Source organism: Amphiprion ocellaris, chromosome 23 (genome assembly GCF_022539595.1).
Source record: "Amphiprion ocellaris isolate individual 3 ecotype Okinawa chromosome 23, ASM2253959v1, whole genome shotgun sequence".
Taxonomy (NCBI): Eukaryota; Metazoa; Chordata; class Actinopteri; family Pomacentridae; genus Amphiprion; species Amphiprion ocellaris.
Genome location: NC_072788.1, coordinates 19438966 through 19465573, shown reverse-complemented (window position 1 = coordinate 19465573; position 26608 = coordinate 19438966). Strand labels below are relative to the sequence as shown.

At 40.2% G+C, this 26608-nt stretch overlaps 2 protein-coding genes across 5 annotated transcripts in view; both read right to left on the bottom strand.

Annotated features, from left to right (window-relative positions):
* LOC118470977 (uncharacterized) overlaps positions 1–26608 on the bottom strand; it is a 39867-nt gene that overhangs the window by 3799 nt on the left and 9460 nt on the right. The window contains exons 10-28 of the mRNA XM_055007849.1: positions 26252–26410; positions 26030–26153; positions 25723–25926; positions 25172–25510; positions 24198–24724; positions 22413–22552; positions 21257–21385; positions 20801–21009; positions 20460–20585; positions 18959–19092; positions 15163–15291; positions 14576–14823; positions 13664–13829; positions 5567–5753; positions 5159–5292; positions 3826–3953; positions 2629–2777; positions 1886–2092; positions 1607–1701 (exon numbers count right to left, since the gene is read on the bottom strand). Of these exons, the coding sequence (XP_054863824.1) occupies positions 1607–1701; positions 1886–2092; positions 2629–2777; positions 3826–3953; positions 5159–5292; positions 5567–5753; positions 13664–13829; positions 14576–14823; positions 15163–15291; positions 18959–19092; positions 20460–20585; positions 20801–21009; positions 21257–21385; positions 22413–22552; positions 24198–24724; positions 25172–25510; positions 25723–25926; positions 26030–26153; positions 26252–26410 (3534 nt within the window). The remainder of the gene's footprint in view (positions 1–1606; positions 1702–1885; positions 2093–2628; positions 2778–3825; positions 3954–5158; positions 5293–5566; positions 5754–13663; positions 13830–14575; positions 14824–15162; positions 15292–18958; positions 19093–20459; positions 20586–20800; positions 21010–21256; positions 21386–22412; positions 22553–24197; positions 24725–25171; positions 25511–25722; positions 25927–26029; positions 26154–26251; positions 26411–26608) is intronic.
* On the bottom strand, positions 5777–13428 carry LOC111575149 (uncharacterized). Of its 4 annotated transcripts, XR_008600635.1 has the most exons (6): positions 9596–13065; positions 9345–9476; positions 9148–9222; positions 8872–8938; positions 8718–8754; positions 5777–8572 (listed from the first exon to the last, which is right to left on the bottom strand). XR_008600635.1 is itself a non-coding variant. In XM_055007851.1 (4 exons), coding segments are annotated over exons 1-4 (432 nt in total). In that variant the 5' UTR covers positions 13039–13066; the 3' UTR covers positions 8657–8752. The 4 variants fall into 4 exon arrangements, 2 of the variants coding, with proteins under 2 accessions (XP_054863826.1, XP_054863825.1); XR_008600636.1 differs by lacking the exon at positions 5777–8572 and having other exon boundaries at positions 8657–8754; XM_055007851.1 differs by lacking the exons at positions 5777–8572; positions 9345–9476 and having other exon boundaries at positions 8657–8754; positions 12751–13066.

Genomic DNA, 26608 nt, shown 5'->3' with positions numbered 1-26608 from the left:
TTTTTTTAAATAAACTAGCAAAACCAATACTTCTTTTGTTGGAAAGAAAATAATCTTATGCCTTAAGGACTTATAAACCTGCATCATTTATCTTGACTTGCAGAAGACGACTGTGAGATGGAGTCCTAAGGAAGTTAGTAAATGGGCCTTTAGTTGAATTCCTTTTTTTTTAACTTGGTCAGGGATCAACTTTCACCTTCCAGTTCCCACTTTTGATATTTGATCAGATGTTTATTTTCTTTATTTCCCCTGTAGAACCAACAACACATAACAACCTTTCTTCTTTACAAGTCATTTTAATTTACAGAGTAAATGTTAGTGAGAAGCACAGTTTTATTCTGAACAACTATATTTGCAGTTAGGGGTCAGCCAATGATTTTTAAATTTAATTTAAGGGCTGATACCCAAATTGACTTTTAAACATTATGAAGACAAATAACTGATAATTGGAACCACTTAAATATACATTTGCACTAAAAATGAAAATCTTGATGTCAAATTTTAGAACACAAACTGCAACTCCAAATTGACGTCTTTATTTATGTCTTACATATATTTAATTAGAAGGGAACTTTTTAACATTTATCCTTTTGTCTTGATATGCTATTACTCATGATGTGTAACCAATCAGATAGTGCTGCAGGCAGGACATTGCTAGCACAACAGAGTGCTGACCGCAGACAGAAAGAGGTGGCTGCATCAGCAACAAAGTGACACATTTTATGATTCATTTATTGTATCAGGCACTGGTTTAAAAATAAAAATACCACTAACTTGAAAAATTAGGAATATCAGATCTGATAATTAGCCAGGCAGCTGCAGTAGCAGCAGAGGAGAACTGGATGTTCCCCTGATATATTCACATACATGGACTTTGGTTCATTTTCAACAGGCTGTTGTACACATATCCATAATTGTATATGGTAGGGAGACACTCATTTTACTCGTTTCACTCATTTGAAGTGCTTTGAGAGCAAAAAAAATACTGTGTTATATAAAACTGATTGTGTTTCCAATATCCTAAATACAGACACTAAACATCCAAACAAACCTATAACAGTAGAATTGATCACTATACAAAAGTAATACCACAACAATTATTTTTATGCCTCACCTTCTGCTGACCCAGTTGTCATGTATATTGGTCTGGGTTTTTCATCACTCAGCATATGAGCTTTTTCATCATTTCACGCTAATAGTGCTATTAAGGGTTAAAGTCACTCTTGAAAAATGCTATATTTTAGATTGTGCTTTTATAATGTCAAATGTGTTTTATGTGCTATGTACGAAGGTCATCAGTGAATGTGGCTGGTTAGAGTTGGATTCCAGAGGCTGTTTCCATTAAGAACCATTCCTTATTTTTTTGCATTTGACAAGGACTAATGTTGAAAACTTGCATTAAAGGTTAGCCGCTTTTCACTTAGCGGTCCAAGGCAAGGGATGATATTGTTTGAGATATAATCAGGAACAAAGATTATATCTCAGGTGTGGATATCCAAATGTCACAGCAGGAAATCCAGACTGATAAGATTTTCAGGACTAAAGGAGATGTACAGTTTGGTAGCATATTGGTAGAGCACAGCATTTAAGAGCTCAGCCCACTTACCTGTTATCTCCTGTGACCCCAAAGACAATTCTATCTGCACTGTCTGTGAGAGCTATGCAGCAAAGACCAGGCTCATCCTTCAGGCTTTTCCTCACCTAGAAGGATGTGTAGAAAACACAGCCTGAAGTCCAACTAAAAATCATCCACCAGACTGTTCGACACTAGAAGTTTGACCAACAGAAAACTGACAAATGCAACAAATACTAGTTTTAAAGAGTTAAATCAACATCGAACAAAACATTTTAAGTGCACGGTTCCAAACAAAAAGTGACTATCTACCTTTCCTTTGTGCAGGTCCCACAAGGTGATGTAGGCAGTTCTTTGTTCTTGGTTGTAGTTGGTCAGGACCAGGTGACTGCCGGAGTGAGTAAGAGCTGCAGTATGGAGGCTCAGCAGTGATGTTTCATCCTCCAGGGTGTGGAGATGTTCCTGGGATGCCACACTGAACACATTAAGGTGGTGAGCAAAGTAGGAGCACACCACGACCTGAAAAATACATTTCAGAAAACAGTTTCAACAAATCTGGAAATATACTAGGGGACCGAAAACATTCTGACTGACCACACTAAGATGAAGCAAATAATGCTGATGATTTTGTAACAACTGCACAGTTTAAGGGCTGGGATATAACAGACAGTACATGAAAGATTCTTGTAGTTTGTCTAATATGAAGTTGGCAGGTGCGAAAACCTAATGGACTTTGACCAAATGTTACAACCAAATTATTGGGACAAAGTATCTGAAAAAACAAGATTCGTAGCATGCACCCAGTCAGCAGCAGTGAGTATCTACTGATTGGGTGCTAGGAGAAACCACGAAGCTGCAACATGGTGTTGACAGATGTGCTGGAATAAATCTGATTCAATGTGTACTTACAAGACATCTTCACAGGTTAGTTCGAGTAAGAGGTGTTTTGGTGGTGTTTTGGAAAGACCAGTACTATATTAGGCAGGTGGTCATAATGTTTTGACTCAGAAGTGTATTTATTCTAAAAAAAAAAAAAAAAAAACTGATCTGTGTACCTGTTCATCTCCACTGAGGAGGTACTGGTCTATTGAGTTGAATTTCTCTCTATCCAGTCTCATTTTCTCCTCCTTCTCCCTCTGTGCCTCCCTCTCCAATCTCCTCTTCTTCGCAGACTGGCTCTCTGTTCGAAGGTCCCATGGCATCACTGGGGCAAAGACAGAAAACTGAACAGGTACTTCTTTAATTTACCAAGAAGTAATGTGCAGAAACATTCTCATGGATAAAAGTTCCTCCTGGAATATCTGAATTTCCCCAAGAAGTAGGGAAGCAGATGCTGTAGAACGCAGTACTTTTTTGGCATCATTAAGCAAAGCCTTTCAATATGTTGTAATTACACAGGTCTGTAAGGAAACTAGACTTCTGCACCTCCTCTAGGCTCTGTTTTCAGGCTTTAAACATTTAATCTGTGATGACAGATTTTATCTAACACAGGGCATTGTACACCGAGCAGGTGGGATAGTACAAAAATAAATAAATTCTGCAGTGAGATTAGAGTGTGGTGGCATAATGGATCAGATGGAGAACCTTCACTGAGGAGAGCTAGCCTCCAATTCTGTGCAAACTATTTAGACTTTTAGTTTGTCTGTTTAAAGTGTGTACATATGCCCATCTGGTGGAACAGGCATAGAGGCACAGGACAGAGAGAGGAGAAGAAAAGCTCCTGTAGGAGGAAGCCTTATTTTATTTGCTTTTTGCCCTTCCAGATTTCTGCCTACTCCAGCTTTAAGCAAATGAGTCTGTTGCTATATCAAAAACACTCCGGTTTCAAATTCCCTCAGAACATCCTTAGCAAAAATGAACAAGAAAGTGCGGACTTATCTTCTGATCCGGCCGTGAAAATGCTACGTTATCAGACCTGTCCTACCCATATTAAACCAAATATTGAGGAAGTGATTAAGCAAGGAGTTGTTAAGCAGGAGTGAATCAGTTATTTACAATTTTGTATTAAATAAAAGAGAGCCACTCCCTGCTGAGTTAAGCTTGATGTTTCCTTGTGGGAAGCAACGAAATCAGAGCCTGAATGCCAATATTCTATTCCATGTTGGGTTACTCAAATCAAAGGATTAGGTTGGTGCAAAGGTCCGAGGGGTACTGAAAGGAGCCCACTAAACACCATGCAAATAGATAAAGATTATAGTGACTACATGTACCACAATCTCAGACACTGTCAAGACGAGGTTCAGGCAGCTCACGTGTTTTCTCTGCGTGTGGTGCCACATCAGGCTGCAGGTCTTTGACTGTGCTGCTGCACTCCCTGTGGGGCACTTTGATCTTGTGTTTGATGGAGCCAGAGTCCAAATCCCACAGGAGCAGATGATCTCTATAAGAACAACAGAAATTCAATGGAGGGTCCTCTGGGAACAGTTTTTAAAGGATGATATGATAAACATATTTGAATTTATTTATTTATGTTTTTATTTATGTCTGCCACCTGTCAACAATATTTGCATTTCGTTGAAATCCTCAAGGACCAAGGAACTCAAAAGATGTTGCCCCCTGCTTTCAAGGATATGTGTAGGGTGTCTGGATTATAGGAAGCTCAAATTAAATAGAAAGCAAAGTGCATACACATGTAGCCTTTGAACCAATCGATTTCTCTGAAAATAGGAACCTTTATGTCTTAATTGCAGCCCCTTTCTCTAGCACCCCCTGGTGTGTGGATGTCAGTAACTCCAGTTTGTTCATATGTAAGATAAGATGCTCATTAACCAAAACTAAAAAACTGCTGTAATCAAAGCAGTTCTCAAATTCATTGGTAAGTAAAAAGCTACAAACATATGAGTTGCTTTGTAATTAATCCTGCACACTGATCATCAGTTGTGTTTAATTTATATCATTTTAAACATTTCTGTCCTCAGATTTTCATCAGGAAAGGTTAGGGCACAGCTTTAATTAACAAAATGCTGCTTATTAAAGTGATCAACAGCATGCAGGATTACTGGATTCTTTCATAGTCACGGTTTATGATCCAGTATATTTGTCCATTAAACTTTCTGGAGTGCAAGAACTTTGTGTGATACATTTTGTGATTGAGAAAAGTATTTTCCAACTTCCCACTTTTTATTAAAACTAAGTGCACTGGATGTTAGTCCTTTTACATGTCAACCTGAATTGTGTTATAATTGTGGACAAGGAGTATTTGAACCAGGAAACACAGAAGTGTTTTATAATTTAGATTTTAGTAAGGAAACTGTAAAACACACAAACAACTTTGTTTTCAAAGTAAATTGTGTTTTTAATACCCTACATGTTTATGGAGATCAAAGTATTTAGTAATCTATATTTCTAGATGTAATGTTCCAAGTATCTTCTTCAGTTTTGGCCATTAGCAGGATTATATGAGGTCTATAAGAGCAGTTATAATGAATTAAACAGAATAATGTATAATACTGGTGGTAACAGGATCAAAACAGTGACAGCAGACAGTGGCTAAAGACATTTACATTTTTTTTGGAAGGTATCTATAATTTTAGGCTTTTTACATTCCTTGTATGTACAGTATGTAATGTACAGATTAACTCTCACCTGGTCTCTGACAGGCCCAGAAGAGTCTGTCCATCCTGCAGAAGGCGGTACTCATGCTGAAGACAGGGAAAAACTGCGATACCAGTCTGTCTTCTCACATAGCTCCGTTTGATCAGATCATACACCAGAAGAGTCTAGGAGATCAAAAATATCACTTAGATGTTACATGACAAGAGATGTGTTGAGACCACTGATTTAGTAAGCCAAGAAATACAAGTTAATTTCAATCAGTATTAAGGGATGTTTATTTGTCCAATTGGAGCAGCTGTTATATACAGCATATTTCAATTTAAGTCTGGACACCCCTGAGGTTGAATATGTACATGACACAAGGAAGGATAACAGAAAGAGCATTAAAACTGATCCCATGTACATACAATCAAAGGAGGCGATCAAAGAATGCCTGACCTGAAAATGATGCAAAGGGCTTTTGCTTCTGTCTGTGAAGATGTAAAGTTTGAAGTTGTGAGCGAGCACCACATCAGTGTTGCTGTAGAGGCCGTGCTCCACTCTGACCGGTCTGCAGACAAAACGCTGTCTGGCCAAGTTCCACACAGACACTGTCCCAGCTCGGATGGAGCGGCACAGAACATACCTGCCAGCAGAGAGAGCCAGAGTCCATCACAGACAGAAACACTGATACACACTGCAGGGTAAAGTGCCATTTGATGGAAAGTGCTGATTGTGCTGGTCACATTCCCTGATAAAAAATAGCTTGCTATATAAAAGATTGTCATTGACCTGGAAAATTCTGCAGACAATGAAATTCTTTAGAATTTAAGGTAGTGAAAAAAAAGATCTTGTGTCCAGTAGTTTACTTTTGAAGTGAAAAGTATTTGCGTATTCATAAATGTGGCTTTTTCAGAGACAAAAGCACAGTAATACGTATTTCTGAGCAGGTCTGGAGAGGAATTTTAAACATTATGAGGGAGCGTTGTTAATTACAGTCCACAAATCATTCGACAACACAACTAGTATAGAACAAATAACAGAAATTTTAGATCCCAAAAATTATTCTCAGTGATGCAGTTGTCAAGATTGTCAGATTTTGTCTCAATACAAGCAAACTAATACTTGCCACTGAACTCATGGCAGGTGAACACCTTGCATGGTGTGTGAGTGTGTGTGAATAAGAAACAAATTCTAAAGTTTTTTGTTGAAACCAGCTTAAGTTAAAGGCACTATACAAGTGTGGACCATTTGAGCAAAATATTAATGTTAGCAGCCCTAACCTTTGAGCAAGTTCCAACCACTTGACCTGCCCATGTAGAATCTCTTTCATTGCCGTTTAAATGGGGGAAAACATAACTACCCCAGGGTGTGTACTTCTGAGCCGTCCTAAAACCTTCCTCGAGGGTCTTGCCGAGTAGTTAAACTCAGAGAGGACAACAGCAGCAAGTACAATTTTTTAAATATCAGCTACCACAAGTAAGACAAAGAACACGGAAAGTAAAAGCAAAGAATGGACAAGTAGGTGCTGGCTTTATTTTGCTTATTAAACTATCAGTATAGTCCAGAAAGATTCTGAGTGATCAGGAAGAGTTAATACTCAGTTGGATAGCCCTGGGATACATCACAATTTAAAGCAGAGCTGGGAAAAGCTAAAAACAAAACAAAACAAAACAAAAAAAAAAAACAGGTATTCAAATGTCTGAAAGACCACAACAAGAGAAGTGTCAGAGATCTGAAAACAAAGCCCAGGTACTAAGACGGCAGGATGCTGTGGGGTCAAGACTTGCCTTTTGTGAAAGTAAAATCAATCATGACTTGTTAGATTATCATTTATAATCTATGTGTCCATTTTATGTACACGTGTCCTTGCTGTGGAACTATTTTTGTTCGTAGAACAACCTTCTGGTAGCACAAGTGATGAAGAAGTGCCCAAGGGTCAAAAGGTCTGCGGTCAACAATAGAAGACATTTTTACACTCCTAAAAAGGGGTTGGGAAGAAGGCCTCTTGTTCTTATATAGTATAAAACTACTAATGGAGTTACATTTACATCGTTGCAAACTAACCATCCATCCATTATCTATACACCGCTTAAATCCTCATTAGGGTCGCAGGGGGCTGGAGTTTATCCCAGCTGACTTAAGGTGAAGACAGGGGACACCCTGGACAGGTCACCAGTCTATCACAGGGCTACATATAGAAACAAATAATCACACTCACATTCACACCTGAGGCCAATTAAGAATCACCAATTAACCTTAGCATGTTTTTGAAGTGTGGGAGGAAGCGTGAGTACACCGAGAAAACCCATACATACACAGAGAGAACACACAAACTCCATACAGAAAGATCCTAGGCCCAGGGACGTGAACCAGGGATCTTCTAGCTGTAAGGCGACAGTGCTAACCACAGAGATACTGTGCAGTCCGTGCACCCACCACTAAATTTAAAAAACATTTCTAAAGTTTAATTTTATAGTGAAAAGTTTGCCAGCCTGTTTATAAGGTGATTCTGTCAAAATTCAATCAAACTGCTGACACTGAATAAAAGGAAAAAAGAAATGAACACCTGATCAGGTCTGCATGACTGAAATGTTGCATTTATGATTTACTGAGTTAACTACGCACAATACCTTGCACAGTTACGCATCTATAGTTGCAATCATGAGTTTGTTATTGTCATTAACACACACACACAGACAGTTTGCACAGTGACTACGTGACAATGTGCAGTAGTGTGGTAGCAGTAGAGTGCATGCACATAATTTGATCTACTATGCATGTATGGAATGGATCCTCCAAGCGGGCAGCAGCTGACTAGAAAAGTAGTATAAAAGCAACAACTGTGTGTCTGTGGTGCATATGGCTGTTCAAGTGTGTGTCTGCAAAGGAGTGTTGTCATAACATGGTGAGAACTGTCAATTAAAACTTTAGTAATGTGTTGTATTTTTATAAAATTTATGGTGAGTTTTTAAGTAAAGTAACTCGCAGTAGCAGGGAAATGGAAATGCTTAATATTTTTCATCACTGTCTTTGTTTTTTCTTTTTATTGAAAATGTGTGTTTTTGGCTGTGAACTCCTTGGTTCCAATACTTCCAGTGAGCTGATTGATCAGTGATCAGGCAAAGGTGACGCTGGCTGTGTACGACTGTTTTAAGTCAGGCTTACCCAACAACAGGGCTGGACTGGGACCAAAATACGGCCCTGGCATTTTTGGTCATGGCGGCCCACCATGATTATTTATACAATATGCCAAGGCATACGACATACCAGAGGATATATGTGCACATTGTATTGTTTCAAAAATTAAAATAAAACGCAGCAGCCTATGTGGAAGAGAGCAACCATGTTAAAAAAAAAAGATACACTCTATCACTTCTCACAGAGACTTTATTTAAAATTTTATTTCAAAGCGTCAAAATTACCAACTTGAATTAAAAGTGGAGCTCTTCACCAAAATGGAACCTTAAAGTATGAAGAGAGAGATTGAGAGAGAGAAAGATAGAGAGAGAGATGCATAGATGATAAAGAAAAGAAAGAGAGCTGGAATCAGTTAAGGTATAGTTTTAATAATGTTTAGGTGAACAGAGAGATAATATTTTGTACTTACATATGCTGAGACAAAAGGCTGCATGGACCTTGCTGCTCTGATGAAGACAGAAAGCAGAGGTGACGTCAGATATGCTAGATTCATCTGATACTGTCTCTTCTAATTAAAACTGGAATTAAATATTATTAAAATAAGAACTGTTTAGTAAACTCACAATGATAGAAAAGGAAAACATGTAAACTCCACATCAGGGAAAGGTAGACCTTCACTCCAAATATGCCCTAAGTGGAGAGAAAGAGAGGCCAGATGGGTCAAGAGAATAGTGAGGATGAGACCAAAAAATTTACACTGACAGTATTGTTGTCTTTAAAATAATGCAATAATAGATGGTTGCATTCATTACAATCACTCTCTAAAAGTAGTAGGCTTAATGACCATCCAGGTGGATGTCAGCAAGAACACATAACAGTATACAGTATAGTAAACTTACAAATGTGAAGAATGCCTGTGAAGTCCACACCAATGAAAGGCACATCCCTGGAACATCCCTGGGGGACAGATCAGCCTTAAAGAGAAAGAGATTGGCAGACAAAAAAAGTAAGCGATACACACCAATTGCATTATAACAGGGCAAATGACTAAAATAAAGAAATAGAGCTAGACAACAGTCTGATATACTGTACATACCGGTGAAGAAAATGTTGATTAGCCATCCGATAATCCTCAAGAATGAATATGTAGCAAGGCAATGAAACTGAATGATTATGAACGAATGAACTTGAATGAATGAACTTGAACAACTCAAACAGCAGGGGCACCCTGAGAGAGGAGGAGAGGAGAGAGCAGAGAACAAAGCAATTATCACATTACTTTCTGTCAACAAATGTAATTAAATTCACTAATTGAACAAAATTTTATTTATATATCATAAATCTCACCTTACAAGAGTAGTTTCTTCATTAATTCAGTCTTCTCTGCAACTCTGTCAATCACTGTGTCAGTATCAAGGGACACAAGGACATCCTTTTCAGTGGCCATCAACATGAAGGCTTCCAGTTTGCTGGCGGACAGGCTACTCCTCAGTCTGTTTTTGATGTAGTGGAGGGTTGAAAATGACCGCTCACAGGCTACCCGAGTTACTGATAGGGTCAGCAAAAACTTGTATGCCAAACCAAGTAGAGGGTATGCATGAGTCAGCATGTTAAATCTGAGAAGGACTTTGTAGCAGCACAGGGGGCACTCTTTGCAAGAGGCACAGGTTTTGCTTATCATGTCCATCTCTTCTTGATCATCCGATTCCTCTTCAACTGCTCTAGTTGCATAGTCATCCAAGGGTGATTGTACCAGCCTGTCCCATTGCTGTGCCAAGTTTCTCAGTTCACTTTGTAGATTGGTAGCAGTTGCCCTGCTGTCATACACAACTAGGCACTTGCTGAGCCCTTCAAGTGCAGATTCAGGGAGAGCACTGGTGTGGATAAGGGGGAAGTTTCTAGGATGTAGGAGGGATAAATCTGCATACAGGGTGCCATGGGTGGAGAATCTTTTGTGCATGGCCTCAACCGCTGTATCGATAATCTGGTGGTGAACATTGATCTCATAGGCCTTTTCTGAATCACTGAGGCTTTCATCCTGGGCCATCTCTCCTGGCAAGACTTTCTTCCTCTTCACCCTTTTCTGAGGCAGTGCAGCCTCCACTTCCAAACCTAGTTCATCCTGCTCCTCTAGCTTTTCATTTGCCCAATGGACAAAACAGTCAGCTGCATCTTTGACGGCTGGGAAATCTCTTGCTATCTCTGTCAGTGAATCTTGTGTTGTGGTGACCATTCTATATGCTGAGAGGATGTCCATTCCTCCGGTCTGTAGGTATTTTGATAGTGCTGAGGTGATCTCAAATATCCGGAGAAATAACTGAGCTGTCAGCACAGTCTCATATCGGAGTAAGCCATCTCGGTATCCTCTAGCTTTGTTTCGTGCATTTGATGCAAGTGTCTTCAGCTTCATGATGGCAGAGAGTGTGGACACCACTTCAACAAAAAGGCCGTCATGAGGTTTGCCGTAGTTTCCAAAAACTTTCCTCAGGGCATCATGTTTGGCCCACCATCTTGTTTCTCCAACTGGTGAAATGCGCTTGTGCCTCTTGTCCTGGTTCACGGTTTCCCACACATTCACTCTTGCATATGATTCCTTGATGAATACAGCAATGTCGTTCAACAAGTCAAATAGTGATGCACTTTCAATGACGCTATGGGTGGTATCGGACAATACGAGGTTAAGGACATGTGCATAGCACCACACATGCTGATGGGTAGGGTTTTTGGATGCCATTAATGCAGAGAAACCTCTGTATTGACCCTGCATATTAGATGCTCCATCTGTGGAGTTGCTGATGCACCGGCCTATGTCCAACTTCAGACGTTCCAGTACATCAGTCAACAGAGTCACAAAAGACTGACCTGTAGTTGTGCTGCATTGTATGACTGCAACCAGCCTTTCGTGGATTGCATCCGTGACATACCTCAAAATCACAGAACACTGATCTCTCTCTGTAATATCTTGAGTAGTGTCAAGCTGCACAGAAAACATCCCTGCTTTCTTGATGTCTGCAGAGATGCTCTCTTCAATTAAATGCTTGATAGCATCGATTACTGCATTCACAGTTGTTTTGGACAGGAGGGTGATCAGAGAGCCTCTGCCTTGTGTGCCCGAAGCATGGATCTGCTTGCTTTTTTCAATTACACTGCTGAGGTGCTCTTTCAAGCACACATCATATTTCCCCAACAATATAATTAATTCGAGGAAATTGCCATGATCGATACTGTCGTTGTCCAAGGTGTACGCAGCTTCATTGTGCTCTTGCCTGTAGCTTAAGCCTCTCTTCCCTATGACTTTCACAACCTCCACTACACGTTCCAAAACCTGACGTCTCTTCTTAACCTGCTCACGGTGCCCTGTCAGCTGTCTTCCCTCAAGGAGGTGACCAATGCTTGCTCTGGAGCAGTTCAGAAAATATGCCTCAGCACACTGTCTATGTGCCATGCCTCTCTCATGCTCTTCTATTCTTTGGTGCACGTGCCTCCAGTCTGTCATGCCTCTAATGAAAATACTTGGATCATTGGGCTTGCTAAAAGCCAGGCAAACAAAACAAAATAAAGCATGGCGTTGACCACAATAAGTCAGCCATTTCCATGCCATGTCACTCGTTCTGGTGAAGAGCCTCTGGACGACAGGGTTTGTGGCATCCTGTTGTGGGTGAAACTTAAAGAAGTCCTGCCTCTTTGTGGAATGAGGGTGGCTAAAGTAGTCTATAACTGCCTGATCTCCCTGTGACTCTTCCACTTCTATTTCAACAGCCTGGCTTGACTAAACACAGAGAAAGAGAGAGAGGCAGGAATGTTAATTTCACTAGCATTGGTTACCTACCAATGATAAATCGTCCTTTTCAGCAAAGCAATGTCTTACTAATATTATATGATAATAATAACTGTAAGCTGTAACACCTGCAAATTTATCAATTTTCTGGAAAGCTAAAATAACACTGTAAGTTAGACACCAACTCTACGTATAGCATTATTTGAAAACAACTCTAAAGAGACAATTCTCTCTCTCTCTCTCTCTCTCTCTCTCTCTCTCTCTCTCACACTCACTCACACACACACACACACACACACACACACACACACACACACTAGGGTGACCACCTCCAAACCAGCAAGGACAAGGTTGTGCACAAAAGTCTATAGGCTAATATTATTATGCATGTTTTAACTCTGAGTCTTGTGATAATTTCCCATGTTGAGCGTTTGCACACTTTTAGCCTAGTTTCTCCAGATATTGAGTGAAGATGTGTCTCTGTATTCATTCTTTTTACTTTTTCTAACCTTTTTACGTTTGTTATTATTATTATTATTATTATTATTATTACACACATCTCAAAAACATTTTCATTGTTATCATTTCTGTCATTCCATTGTCTTTCTGACTGCATGCTAGCTCAAGTCTCTATAAATTAATTTTATCATGTCTCTTCTTGTTTTAATTAGCATTCTGTCATCTGCTTCTTTTCGATCCACTGAGAATATATGATACTTGTTACCGGGCTAACAGGAGCTAATCTGACCTCCTCGATCTGTCCCTGCTGTGTCACGTCTCTCCCTCCGTCCTCCTCCTCCTCCTCCTCCTGCTCCTTTTCCTCCGACTCCCCCTGAACTTCGGCTTCTTTTTCTATCCTGGCGGCAGCACTCGCTGCCGCAGGTGAAGTAGTGGAAGCAACGGCAAACATGTCGCTTATTTTGCTGCATTTTGCTGCATCGACTTGCAGGCTTTTAAGCCTTTTTTCGCGCAATTTTTCAGCGCCCCCCTTTCGTTTGGGCCGTTTCTCCATCTTTGCTCCTCTCCACTTCCGGCCAACTCAAACGGTAAAATTTGATAACTTTGGTCGGGGAGGGGCGGGCCGAGGAGGGCTGAGAGATTTCATTGGATTAGCCCAATGTCCTTCAAGAAAATCAACCAATGGGCCGTCGCGATCGACAAAAAGGATTTATAATACACTTTCTTGGTTAAATTATGACACCCCCTGGGCCGGCCCAAAAATGTGCGTCGGCCCACCGGGCATCGCCCGGTACGCCAGATGGCCAGTCCACCCCTGCCCAACAACAGCAGCGGCATGCATCCTGAAGGTGTGGTCACACCAACTCTCAGTGTAACAAAATTGAACAGCACTGAGGATTGAATGTAATATATACTGAATATATACAGGAAGTGAACTGTTCAATTAAATCCACATTATCACTAATGAATATTATTACAATAACCACTAGCACCATGAATGTACACTATGGATACAACATATGATCAAACCAGGCCATCTTCCAATAAACAGTGGTTTAAAGTATTTTATAACTACTCTAACATAAGTGAACAACAAGACTAAGTTATGAAAAAGGCCTTCATACTGTTACAGACCTGTATCAGCTGTACCCAGTATAATGGCATCTTTCAGTACTTACCGTTGGGTTTTCCCCATTGGCAGGATCTCCTCTGTACCATCACACCTGGGGTTGTGGATGTTATAGGTAAGAGTCTGGTCATCAATGGTGGAGGTCAGATCCCAAAGGTGAAGATATTTCTCACCACTGCAGATCCCCACACAGAAGCGCAGATCAAAACACAGCCCTGAAAGTAGATAGATATATGGATCCATGTCATAGCTGGCATGCAGGGCTGCATTCACCTCTTTAGGCTTAATTATTTAATACTTTATGCACAACTGACCACATCAAACATGACATAAAATGTCTGAGGTGGCTCCGTCTTGAGTGCTGTTGGCCACAAACTGCAAGCAAAAAATGCATGGGGATGTTAAGCATCGCCCCTAATCAAAAGTTCCTAAACCTTTAGAAAGTACTTCAACTAGAGACCTTTTTGGGGTTAGAAAGTCTCTCCAGAATTTTTTTTAGACCCAGGTACCTCTGGTTGAATTGCAGTGGAACTAAGTTTCTCAAAAAGTTATATTTCTCTGGAGAAAAAAAACAAATCAAACAGTTTTTTATGCCAAAACCCAACCAAGCAGATGCTCATTCAGGAAATGCTCCTACAGATCAATTAAGAGGGATGGGACAAACGACTTATATTATCCTTAAAGTTAGAGGACTCATTGATCTTTGCTTAAATCCAATAAAGAGCAGGCAAGAACCACAAATGTTTCCTTTAAATGTTAAACTTCCCAGCTAGTTGTTTTCACCAAGTTTTCTTCTAAAGTTATCTGGAAGCCTAGACATTAATGTAGTTAGCTAACAATATGGTATTGCCCTTACCAGTGCTCTACGTGCACCATAGACATCCACAGAAATGTTAAGTTTGGCAAACTTTCCTCCCCTCAATTACCTGTATGCCTCTATTGCATACACCAAAAAACAAACCTTTGGTCAGCACTGCAGGAACGTGAGTGACGTGTTTGTGGTCCTCTGTCTCCAGGTTCCAGGTGACCAGCTTAGTGATACCAGTATGAAGAGAGGGGCAAAAGGCCACAGCATGAGTCCCCGCCAAGTTGACAGTGACCTGAGAAATGCATTCCTGACTGCAGCCCAGTATGGAGCGCAGGTACAGGAAAGTGGTGGTGCTAAAGAGCTCAATGTGGATGATTTCACTGCCTGCCTTGTATGGGTATCTGACAGAAGGAAACAAAGCACAGTGGGTGGTTGGGCCAGAATGCTCCAGTACACTGAGGCCCCCCGTAACTGGAAGTTTTAAATTGTGGTGATTCATGCTTACTATAATATGAACACATTTTTCTTTGTTTTCCATTGTCCAACAAAATTTACATTTCCACTGTATTCAAAGCCCTGTACCCCATACATTCCTTTATTTAAGACACTTCAATTTCTTGTACTTTGAAAGTTTTCTTAGCTTCTTAATTTTATTCGACTGAATGTCGCAACAAATACAGACAGTTTAACCTTAATCCTATTCATATTCGTCCTGCTGTGCATTTCAGGTGTTAGTGTACCTGCAGAAGAGCAGTAGGTAATCTTCAGTCATCTCCACAGCTTGGATAGATGCAGCACCATGCTGAGCAGACAAGACAGATAGCAAAGTGCCTCCTCTGGCACTGAACAGTCCTGCCTCACCACCAGACCTTCAACAAAAAGAACATGTTTCAAAAGCCGAGAAAGCTGAAAATAATGTACATGTGCAGTTGTAGCACAATCAAAAAATCTGACTGGGTGACACTTTTGATTTGAATTTTGACCTTTATCCACGTACAAACATTCAACCATGCTGGGCAACACTGTGGACAACCACCAGCAGGCTCTTTTAGAAGTTTCTCTCTCTCTCTGTCTGTATATATATATATATATATATATTAAAAGGAACCATAACGGATTTAATGAGCCATTCTCAGTTTCACTGTGCCGGCCATGTGTACTTAGATTTGCATGGCTTAATCTCTGAGACAAGCATAGGCTACTGGCAGGATCAACCAGGTAGCCCAGAGAATGTGCATGTATACATTTATATTTATATCTATATCTATCTCTATCTATCTATAGAGCTCTTCAATTGAAATAATACCTTTAATGCTACAATATAATTATTGTTGTTATCCATGAATTTTCTAATTTATTGTTTTGCAAAAAAGGAGAAAAAATAAGTAAAGCACATTATAATTCTTTGATTCAGATGCCAATTTAACAGTTATTCACTTGCATTCCTGAACAGAAAGATGTGTTTTAGTGGCTGTATGATATTCTTGGTAAATGTGACTTCTCAGAGAATTCCAATGTGCTGGCTCAAATTTGAAATTTTTCACTCCTGTTCAAAATGGTGAAGTGTAGGGAACTCACTGAGAAAGACAGAGTCCGAATTAAAGCATTTCATGATCATGGGTGGTCTTTGAGACAAATAGGAAAGACATAAACTGTTCTCAAAGTGTGGTGAAGTATGCCTTGGACTTGATTGCAGAGACTGGTACTCACAAAATGCACCAAGGAGGAGGCCGTAAATGAAAGCTAACTGAAGTAGATGTCAGGTACCTCAAGATCTGAAGTAGTACAGACGAAAGGAAGACCACTGCTGATCTTCAGGCAGAGATTAATACTTCTAGATCAGAATCTGAGAAAGTCTCCAGAATGACCATGAGCAGACAATCAAAGAAACAAGACTTAAAGGGAAGAATAGTTGCAAAGAAGCCATTATTGAGGCCTGCAAACATACAAAAATGCTTAAAATTTGCCAGGGAACACAAACACTGGACTATAGATGACTGGAAGAAGGTACTCTGCACAGACAAGTCCAAGTTTAAACTCTTAAGTCAGCATCGTCATGTTTATGTCCACAGAAATTCTAGAGAGCGTTTTAATGCTAGATGCATTGTACCCACAGCAAAACATGGTGGAGGTCTCCCACAACATCTTGGTGCATCATAGAATACCTTCTGGATTGAACCTGATTGGCCGTGGGTTCACATACCAAGAAGACAATGGCCCCAAGCATACTTCAAAGCTGTGTAGAGACTACTGGACCAAGAAAAAGGAATCTGGAATACTGGAACTGATGGACTGGCCAAGTCAAAGTCCAGACTTCAATCCTATTAAACTGATCCGGGATTTGTTGAATTCAAAAATAGATTGCACAAAAGTTTCATCTAAAGCAAGTCTTTGGGAACAGCTACAAACTATTTGGAATGAAATAACAAAAGAGACTGTGGAAAAGTACATTAAAAAAGCCAGCAAAAATGCAAGCTGCTATCAGCGCCAAAGGATGCCATACAAATATTAAGATTTTTGGTTAATATATGTGAATAAGAACCATTTAGTTGTTCCAGTTTGTTATTTGCCTAATAAATAACAATTTTTGTTTGAAACAAGTTTTTGACAGATTTCTAAAATATTTGTGTTTTCTCATTTTTATGATGGGTGGTCTAATAAATTTGATAAGCACTGTATATATTCAATATAGTATATACAGTATTCTATTCTTTAAATCACTAATGACTAATGCTGATAGTGCATTGTTCTAACAGGGAGTAAACAAGAAACTGATGGGCACTGTAAGACGTTAAAATATTTTTGATGACACATTACATGCTGACCTTCCTAGTTATTACTAATGAAATATCTTGAATTAAGAGTATTCAATTTTTCACGGTCCTGTGCAGTCATTTCTTTATTCTGCATTCTAACAGAGAGCTGGTTTAAGTCCTATTTGTCTAATAGATTCCAGTTTGTTCGTATTCGTGTCATCAATGATTCTTTCAAGTATACTAGAGTTAGTCGTGGAGTTTCAAAGGGGTTTGGTACTAGGACTGATACTTCCATCAATATGTACATTGTTTCCCTTGGGTAATATTATTAGAAAATACTGCATATATTTCCATTGCTATGCAGATGGAACCCAACTTTACTTATTTATCGTATTATTTATTGTAAGTCCTTATTATCGGGATGTCCCAGAAACTCTCTTAAAACCTCCAGCTGATACAAAATGCTACAGCCAGATTTCTGATAGGAACCAGTAAGAGAGATCATATTTGTCCCGTATTAGCTTCTTTTCAGTGGTTACTTCTAAAATCCAGGATGGAATTTAAAATCCTGCTTCTAACATGTAAAACTCTTAATGATCAAGCTCTGTCTTGTCTTAAAGACCTTATTGTATGATATCATCCTAACAGCCTGTCGCTCTCAGACTGCAGGTTTACTTGTGGTTCCCAGAGTTTACAGAAGTATAATGGGAGGCAGAACCTTCATTTAACACTGGCTGACCCATTGAAAGGAACAAACTGTAAATGAGCTGAAGTTCTAAGGCATTCCACATTATTCCCTGCCATCTTGCATTACAGGCGAGCACTAGTGACCTAGTTTATTGTGTATCGGATACCTCCTCCTGTCAGGTGTGAAGGTATGGCTGCTGTACTAATACTCTGAGAGTGTCTATGCCATTGCTTTTAATTCAGTTTTAATTAGGTAATAACAGAATGAAGGGATAAAAAACGTGGGAACTTTTATTGACTTGCTGTTATCCACAGACCATCAGCTCCAGCATCATTCATTATTTCATGATGGGAAAGGAGCTTAGCCATGAAGACATCACCTCTGAGTTACATTACACTGGAGAGGCACATGAGTTGTGGACTGTCTTAATAATTCAAAGCTGTCATCAGACCCAGTGGTGACATCTATCTGGATACCATGGAGGCCTGATTTCACAGCTTGTTAACAAAGGGACATGTGATGTTATTTAAGAACAAAAGCATTCGCACTGACACTTGTGACTCATGCATTGTGGATGTGTTGCTACTGAGTCCACCACCATTTGACATTTACAGTGTCTTGCTGGGATCTGAAATAGTCTCACTGGAAACAGGGTTTAACTGGGCATGAGGGGGATCTTATCCCCCTCACTTTTACAACTTTATGGTTCACTGTCTGTTCTTCATACAGTTTTATAGTAAAGAAATGTTCTGAGTTAAAAACACCTAAAATTAGTGTGACCTTGCAGTGAGGGGTTGTTATTGGGGTATTTTTACCCTGTGTTGTGCCTCTTAGGCCAGATCAATTGGGCTTGTTCAAGTTTGAATGTGCATTTTATTTTACCACCAAAAAAGTAAAACATGTCTTTGCTCAACCACTGTTGATCTGATCTAATTTAAATATGTCTTAATCTGAAACAGGCTACTTGTTTCATTCTGGTCATGTTTTGAAGTGAATATGATGACAAAACATCTTGAATTATTCAAACATTTTTAAAAGCACTGGTGACAGCCAGATTCATATCTTGGTTTAAACTGATGGTTTTAACCTGACCTGTAGGCGAAGAGGACGTAGTCTCTGATGGAGTTGCTGGACAGCAGAATGGAGCGGTCTTTGTGGATCGCCTCACATTCCATTGAAATGTTAACACAGTGCAGCAGAGAGCAGGAAGACGCAAGGTCAAAAACCTAACAAACAAATCAAAAATACACTTTAAAATACAAAAATTACAAACCCGTTATTAACTTTAATAAGCAACAAAGATTGTGCTTATGTCGACAGTCAAACACAGCTACAACTTTGCAAACCTGCTCTTTCTCTGAAGTTTTTGGTAATCAGTTATCCACTGTTGCAATTTATTATACTCCCACCTCTGGGCTATGCATTCATTGTGGTCAGGTTCATGCCAGATGGAGGCTGAAATAATCACAGGTTTTCTAATTTGTATGTCAGTGATCACAGGTGTATTCACATTTGTTGTACTGAGTTTCTGTTTAGGGCCAATTTATTGTTTGTAAAGCATTTGTTGTTCTTTGTTCATAAGAGAAAATATTTGTTAACTTAGAAATAATGCAAATATTGAGAGGTGATGCAATTTAGAATCACTTGACATTTAATTGGTATTGCACAGCAGTGTCCTCACTTCTGCAGTGTATTATATTGTATTAAAGGTCTCCTTTATACTCACTTCTGCATTCTATGATATTGTGTTAAAGGGGACCTTTTTCTACTATTATTTTCCAGCTATACATACATGTTCAAGTCATAATCTGATTCCATATATAAATATTTTTACTTATAAATGTGAGAAATGCCATGAAATTCAGACCATAGTGGAAAGCATCTGCTGTTAGGAAATACCAAAGGTAACATAAGAAGTAAAATGCTGTTCTGCTCCAAAAGAACTACATAGCATCTCCCAGCCTGAATCTAACAGTACTACTTAGGTCAACTGCAAAAAGGTGTACTTAGATTTACCAAGAAGAGCACAGTTTGACTTTGTGGGTGTGCTATGTGTCAAGTAGTTGACCAATCAATGTTATGTTGCCATCAGCTGATTGGAAACAAAAATAAACCTTAGAAAATCTAGTATTTGGAGCAGTCTGAAGCCTGAGATTTTGGCTTGGATAGGCTCCATGTTACATCTGCAGGCTATGCTTGAGGTGGTCCCAAGGGCACCCACTGGCACCAAATACTCTGATTGACTGTCAAGCTGTAAAAAACAAAAGGTTGGAAAGCATAAACAGAACACATTTATGATCTGTTATGAGGCATCCATCTGACCTGCATCTGATGGAACAGACACACTCCAATTTTAATCAACACAGCTGGTGTAATGACGTGTATTTCTCTCATGTGAATCATGTCTTCATTTCAAGTACAGCTGTGGGTGGTTCACCTAAAACTATGAGTTGAAAGACTTGAAAATGCTCTGTAGAACTGATGGGAACTGTAGCATTGGAGACACCTTTCACAACATACATAGTTATTTAATTCATTGTTAACATGAAATATTGATTAATGCAGCTTTGAAGAGAGGTCTAGCTGTCAGAACCTTGACTAGATGACTTCCATCATAGAAGACTACCAGCAGCTGTCCATCACATGTTCCAGTGACAATGGGAACATCCACTGAGTCAGTCTCTGAATACACAACTTGCCCAGATTCCACCTCTCTCACCTGAAACACAGCCACAGACCAAATATCACTATCTTTAGTGTGCATTTAAATGATATGGTTTCAATGTTGTAAAACAGCTCTTGGAGTTCTATAGTTCTTTAATGCATTTTTTACTGTCTAGCTGTTAATAGCATTGTGTACAATAACACTATTGATAATTTTCATTACTCGGACAGGGCAGATTTGTTGTAAAATGAAATGAACTTGAAGCCAACCTGCAAACTTTGTCCCATTCGGATTACAAGCATCCTGTCATCCAGACCTAGGGTGAGGTAATCTCCAAGAAATCCCCCCATCTCATTTAGGCTCTTGATTATACACCGTTGCTCTAGATCCCAAAACCTCAGGCTTCCATCTGCCTCACTGGTGACAACCAAGGGTCCTCTCTGCCCCCCTCCCAGAGCAGTCACATTGGTCAGATGACCTGGTTCGTAAACACACATATCAGTTAAATGTTTTATGATGCAGTTATAGCATGCAACAGTTATGCTTACACTTTGCTCTTTAATTCTGGTTGTGCTGTTTCCATAGAGGTGTTGAACTGTTTATTGCAGTGAAAATGGAGTGTACAGTGAGTAAAATTTGTTAGAAACAAAGAATGCCTTGGGTTAAGAGGAGTAAGTGCTAAAGGCTTTCATCTAACCCTAGGAACAAGACAGTAAATGTGTTACCTGCCAGCAGGGTGTGTTGAGGTCCTCCTGGTGGCAGTAAGCAGGTGGAGGAAGGCAGCAACACAGGCAGGGAGGACTGAGCACACTGAGCCAGAAGATCATGGAGGTAGCTAAACTTCAACGAATCACCTGCATCAGACACAGAGGTTGGAAATGAGACGACAATACAGAGGATAATGCAGCAAGAATTCACCAAATAATGTTACAATGTGCACCTGCGAGAGCTATGGAGGGATGATCTTTAATTTGACTGTTTTCATGTCTGTATGTCCCTTCACTCCAGTAAAGTCCCAGAGAACTGTCTGCTTGAACAGGATTTATGCACCATTCACACCTATGCTGATCATTTTCAGATCTTAGGCCTCTTTGTTTTAAACATCATCGATGCATATGGACATTGATTATCTGGAGTGGAATACACAATTACTAACCAAAACATTAAAACCACGTGCCAAACATTATGTAGGTCCTTGTGCTGCCATAACAGCTCTAACCTGTCATGGTTACTGACTCTACACTGACTCTACAAGATCTCTTAAGGTGTCCTGTGGGATGAGGCACCAACAGGTTTGCAACAGTTCCTCTAAGTCCTTGACGTAGCGAGGTTAGACCTTAGTGGATCTGACCTTTCAGCACATTCCAGATGCTCGATTGGACTGGGATATGGCCACATCAACACTGTGAATTCTTTCTTGTTCCTCAAACCACTCTGAACATAATTTCATGGCAACTGTATTTCCAAATGACAGACACCTTTTTCAGCAGGATAATGCACCCTGTCAAAATGCAAACATGGTTCAGACTTGGTTTGAGGTACACGATAAAGAGCTCACGGTGTTGATTTGGCTTCCAAATTCCACATACATCAATCTGACTGAGCATCTGTGGAATGTGCAGTCCGATCCATGGCCCACCTTGCCATGACCAGGATTGGTAGAAAGGATCTGCTGGTAGGGACGCCTTTAGAGATCCGTGGAGTATACAAGGTTAGGCAGGTAGTTTTAATGCCAAAGTAAATTGTTCTACATTTCAGTTTGCACTAAGGTTTACAATTTCCTAAGTCTATTTTGTCCTATGTTATAAAAATAGCTATGGATTTAATTGTGAACAAAAGAGGGCTAACTATGATTTCAGTGATAACTCTATCACTCAATACCTTTAGCAACTGGACGGTCCTCAGTAACCATTTGTCCCAGTCGACCCATAAGCTGGGAGGCCAGCTGACAGGGGTCTTCCTGCAGCACTGCCTGGGACATTTCCAGAGCACCTGACAGCACCTCCACATCCACCAGTATCCTAGGGAGAGAAGGTACATGCAGTCACAACCACAGGTCCAGCAATGGGTCAACAGTACACAGTGAGGCACTGGAGAGATATATGTAAAGATTTCCATTTTTAGTATAGGCTACAGTGAGAGCTACATCAGAATCTGTATCCAAAGAACAAGTTCCCTCTCACTACCATGATATAAGTATAACATTTTGATCTTAAAATTCATAAAGTGACACCTTGGATAGGACCTGTGGAACTGGTCCAATAATTTTGTGTCATGCCCTCCACCTCCGCTGCTTACTGGGAGCCCTTTCTCTCCCCTTTTTGGGCGTGAGCGATGTTAGTGGTAAACTGTAAACTGTAATTGGCGCTATATAAATAAAATTGAATTGAATTTAGAGTTTCATAGAGTGTGTATTCTGTTACCGCGCCATTAGCACTTTGATCGGACTCTGTGTAGCTTTAAGTGTTTTCTAACTTGGTACTGTCAAGTCCTGGTCAGCTCCGGTTCCGGTATTCTGTCTGTAGTTGCAATCCGTTTGATTTTCTAATTCACGCTAGTTTGTTTTCTGTCTAGTCTCGGCTTCCGTAGCAGTTTCCTGCTCACATATTACCTAGCTTCCCCAGACTCACACTTACCCCTAGTGACGTCAGGTCCTTATTTCCTGTATTCTATAAATAATTTTTAGTAACTATTTGCTGGACTGCTGTGTAATTTGGTCATGATTCCCAGAAGATGATTCCTAATGATGTTGCTATTACTCTGAAAACTACTACTTTTATGATCCCCTGACTTTTCATCTAGCCTTATGAGCAGGTGTAGTCAGATTTTTTTTTAAACAACTATTGGCACTTACTACAGTCATAAGCAGTAGTAGTAATAATAATAATAATAAAAACTCCAGAGTACATTTAAGTTCAAAAGAGTGTCCTTTCCCTTAATGCCTCATTTATTGTCATTTATCTTTGGTTGACTTCATGATATTTTCCATTACGATTACAGATAATTGACTAGCAAGAGAGAGTCACTTTGAAACTGTTGCAATCAGGTCCATGAATAAAGCAAAACCAAGCTTACTAGTGAATTTGAGACAACAGAGCAAGATCAAAGAATCTCTTGCCTAATCTTCATTGTTTCCCCCTACTTAAAGTAACTTGTTCCATATGCAGATGATCTATATATTATTTCCACTCACAAATGAAGTAAATAATGTCAGTGTTAAGGTATGTTATAGGAACAGTCAGTTCTCTTAACATGTTGTGAGAGGGAGAAAGGGGTATTTGCAATGGTTTGAGAGACTTCAAAAGACAGACAAAATGCTATTGCTAAGCAACCAGGTCCAAGCATATCTGAAATGGCAAAGACTGCATGAGTACATCCTGAAAAATGGTTCAAGAAAGGACAAAATGAAACTCTGTAAAGGTGTTGGGGGATATGTTGAAACAAGTTTCATCTGTGGCTGGACTTAAAGGGTCTCCTGCTAACGTCTTGGTGCCTGATACCAAAGGGCAAATTTGGGTCCTGTGGAATCCATGCTGTGGTTGGTTGGAGCTGTGTGGGAGACACTTAAAGAACCAACAGCATATTTGGCTAGGATGGTCATAACATTTTGGCTCATCAGTGCACATCATTAGTGTTTTATTCCAGCAATCCTCTGATAGCACCTACTTGTCTGGCAGCACAGCCTTCTTCAGATCCTCCTTTATGTCCAGGACAGACAGACCCCATGCTTTATGTAGCAGGAACTCATAGTTAAAAATGCATTCACACAGGAAGGGCAGGATTTGACCTGAACGGATCAGGTGGTAGGGCAACCCGTGAAGTTTTCTCAGATTGAACCTGAAACGTTTAGTCACATGTTCACCATCGTGTTTTTCATCCAACGTCCATGCCAGTGGCTGAAACATGTGTGCGTGTTGTAATTTGCCTTGGTAATAGTCAGTATAATCGGCGTGCAGAGCCATAAGGGAGTCATCAGATTTTAAATAGTGATTTACACATACAAGGCTCAGCTTAGAATGTGTCCAGCGGTACACCCATGTCCCATCTGTCCTGACCTCAGTGAGGTGATGACCAAGATCACGTTTCAGTCGAGCCCAAAAGACATAAGGCACCCTGGGTTGGCCAGAGTGGTGATGAGAAGAGGTCACTTCCTGGAGGACTTTCTCATCTTTGGCCAGAAGGTCCAGTAACTCCTGAAATATGGTTAAAAACATGGATTTAACAAGAATTGCAAACTGGGGTGTTCGAATAGCCAAACGACTAAGATGCATTACCCACATTGTATCTGGTTTGTCTTTAGCTGTATTTAAACATCTGATGAATTGGCACAAAACCTTGCACTGATTCCAAACTTTTCTAATACTCCAAATTTTCATTTTATTTAACACCAACATCCAGTGGAGTCTCGTGCTGTCTCATAATGATAACAAAATGTGACTAGAAACAGCTGCAAAGCTATAATTTCAGGCATGAAAATTAATTAAATTTTGCTTGTTTGTGTCAGATTTTCCTTTTTGCAAATATTAAATAGTACAGTAATTAGAGATATGCAGTACAATAAAAGAACCTCATTCAGGTTGTAGTAAAGTGATCACTAATATTGTGTACGTTCAGTTTGTAGATAAATGTTGTTTGCCCACCTCTTCAGTGATGCCCCAACGTGAAATGGATATCAGAGATGCAGCCCGTCTCACCAGCTGCTGTCCTAGCTCTCTCTCCAGGCGAGCCAGCAGCCCAAGGTAGAGGCCCTCCAAGTTGGCTGGAAGGATTTGGTGAGAGTAGGACGTCCAGAGCAGGCTCTCAGAGTAAGCTGCTTCCAAGTAGAGAGGGTAGGGACAGGACAGACAAGCCTGGACCAGTAGCTTCCACTGTTGCTCTTGCAGACATCGTTGGTCAGCCTGCAGCTTTGCCTTTAACGCTGCTGTGATATCATCAGGGCTGAGAGGAGGAAGGGACAGGATGGTAGGATGGGCTGACTGCTAGGGGGGTGTGAGACAAGAAATGAATCTCAGATTGTACACTTTATCAGGTTGTAGTGCGTGGCTAGAAACTTAACTTAAATTCTATTTAATTCAATTTAAATTTATATAGTGCAAATTCATAACATATGTCATTTTTCATATTTCACAGTTCAGCAGTTTTCCCATAGAGATAATGAAAATGGTATCTGATTCATTTCAGTTCTACTGACTTGCAGAGTATGAGTGCAGGGTGAGCCAGTGGTTGCAGAGAGAATGAGGTGGACATTTGGAGGCAGAGGGGTTGAGATCCAAGAGAGATCTGCCTCATGTTCCTCAGACAGTTCATCTAGGCCATCTAACAAGACCACCACAGACCTATCTGCTCTGACCAGGCCCAACAGAGAGTTGTAGTCATTGACCAGCTGAGGGAAGCCCTGGAACCCATAAACAATAATTTTACACCTCAACAATACAACCTGTCAGAATCCCTTTCAGCCAGGTGAGATGGGATGGTAGACAGGACAGATGCTCCTATACCTCTGACTGCTGTGTGGGGGAACAGCAGATTTCAGCCAGCTGAACGCACAGACTCTGCAGGACCAGACGGATATTTCTGCTCTCTCCAGTCAAGCCAATGAAATGTAAAACCACCTCCACAGTTCTGACTCAATGAGAACAAACAAACCAAACAGATTTTACACAGTACTATCAATTGTAAATTGGACAGCAATTAAGTTGGGTATTTTGTAATCATCTTACCCACTCATCCAAGAGGGCACTAGCTGTGCTACTGCAGCTAAGGTGGTGCTCTTTCCCCAGCCTGGTGGTCCCAGCAGGAGGACTGGTCTGGCTTTAGACTGCTCCATTGCCCTCTTTACATCAGCTAGGAAAGCCTGCCTCAAAGTACAGCCTTCCCCCCTGAGTGTGAAGAAGAGAAATGTTACTAGAGTTATGTGTAGATTCTTCATCATCCAGGTTGTGGTAATCCCAAGATCTCCAGTAAATACCAGCTGAACTTCTCTTCTTGGTTCTTCCAGACCCAAAAAGAGAAGTCCAGCTGCTTTTTACTAAAGTGTTTAGGGTCATAGGAGTCAAAGCTGGAATTTTAAAGATACA

Bases quoted from the DNA above. Each gene is read 5' to 3' on its own strand.
- LOC111575149 (XM_055007850.1), bottom strand. From the start codon at position 13,038: ATGGAGAAACGGCCCAAACGAAAGGGGGGCGCTGAAAAATTGCGCGAA. The intron at 9,223-12,750 runs GTAACAAGTATC...TTTCTCTTTAAG, and splicing joins GATTAGCTCCTGTTAGCCCG to GCTGATCTGTCCCCCAGGGA. The intron at 8,939-9,147 runs GTAAGTTTACTA...CTCTCCACTTAG, and splicing joins CACAGGCATTCTTCACATTT to GGCATATTTGGAGTGAAGGT.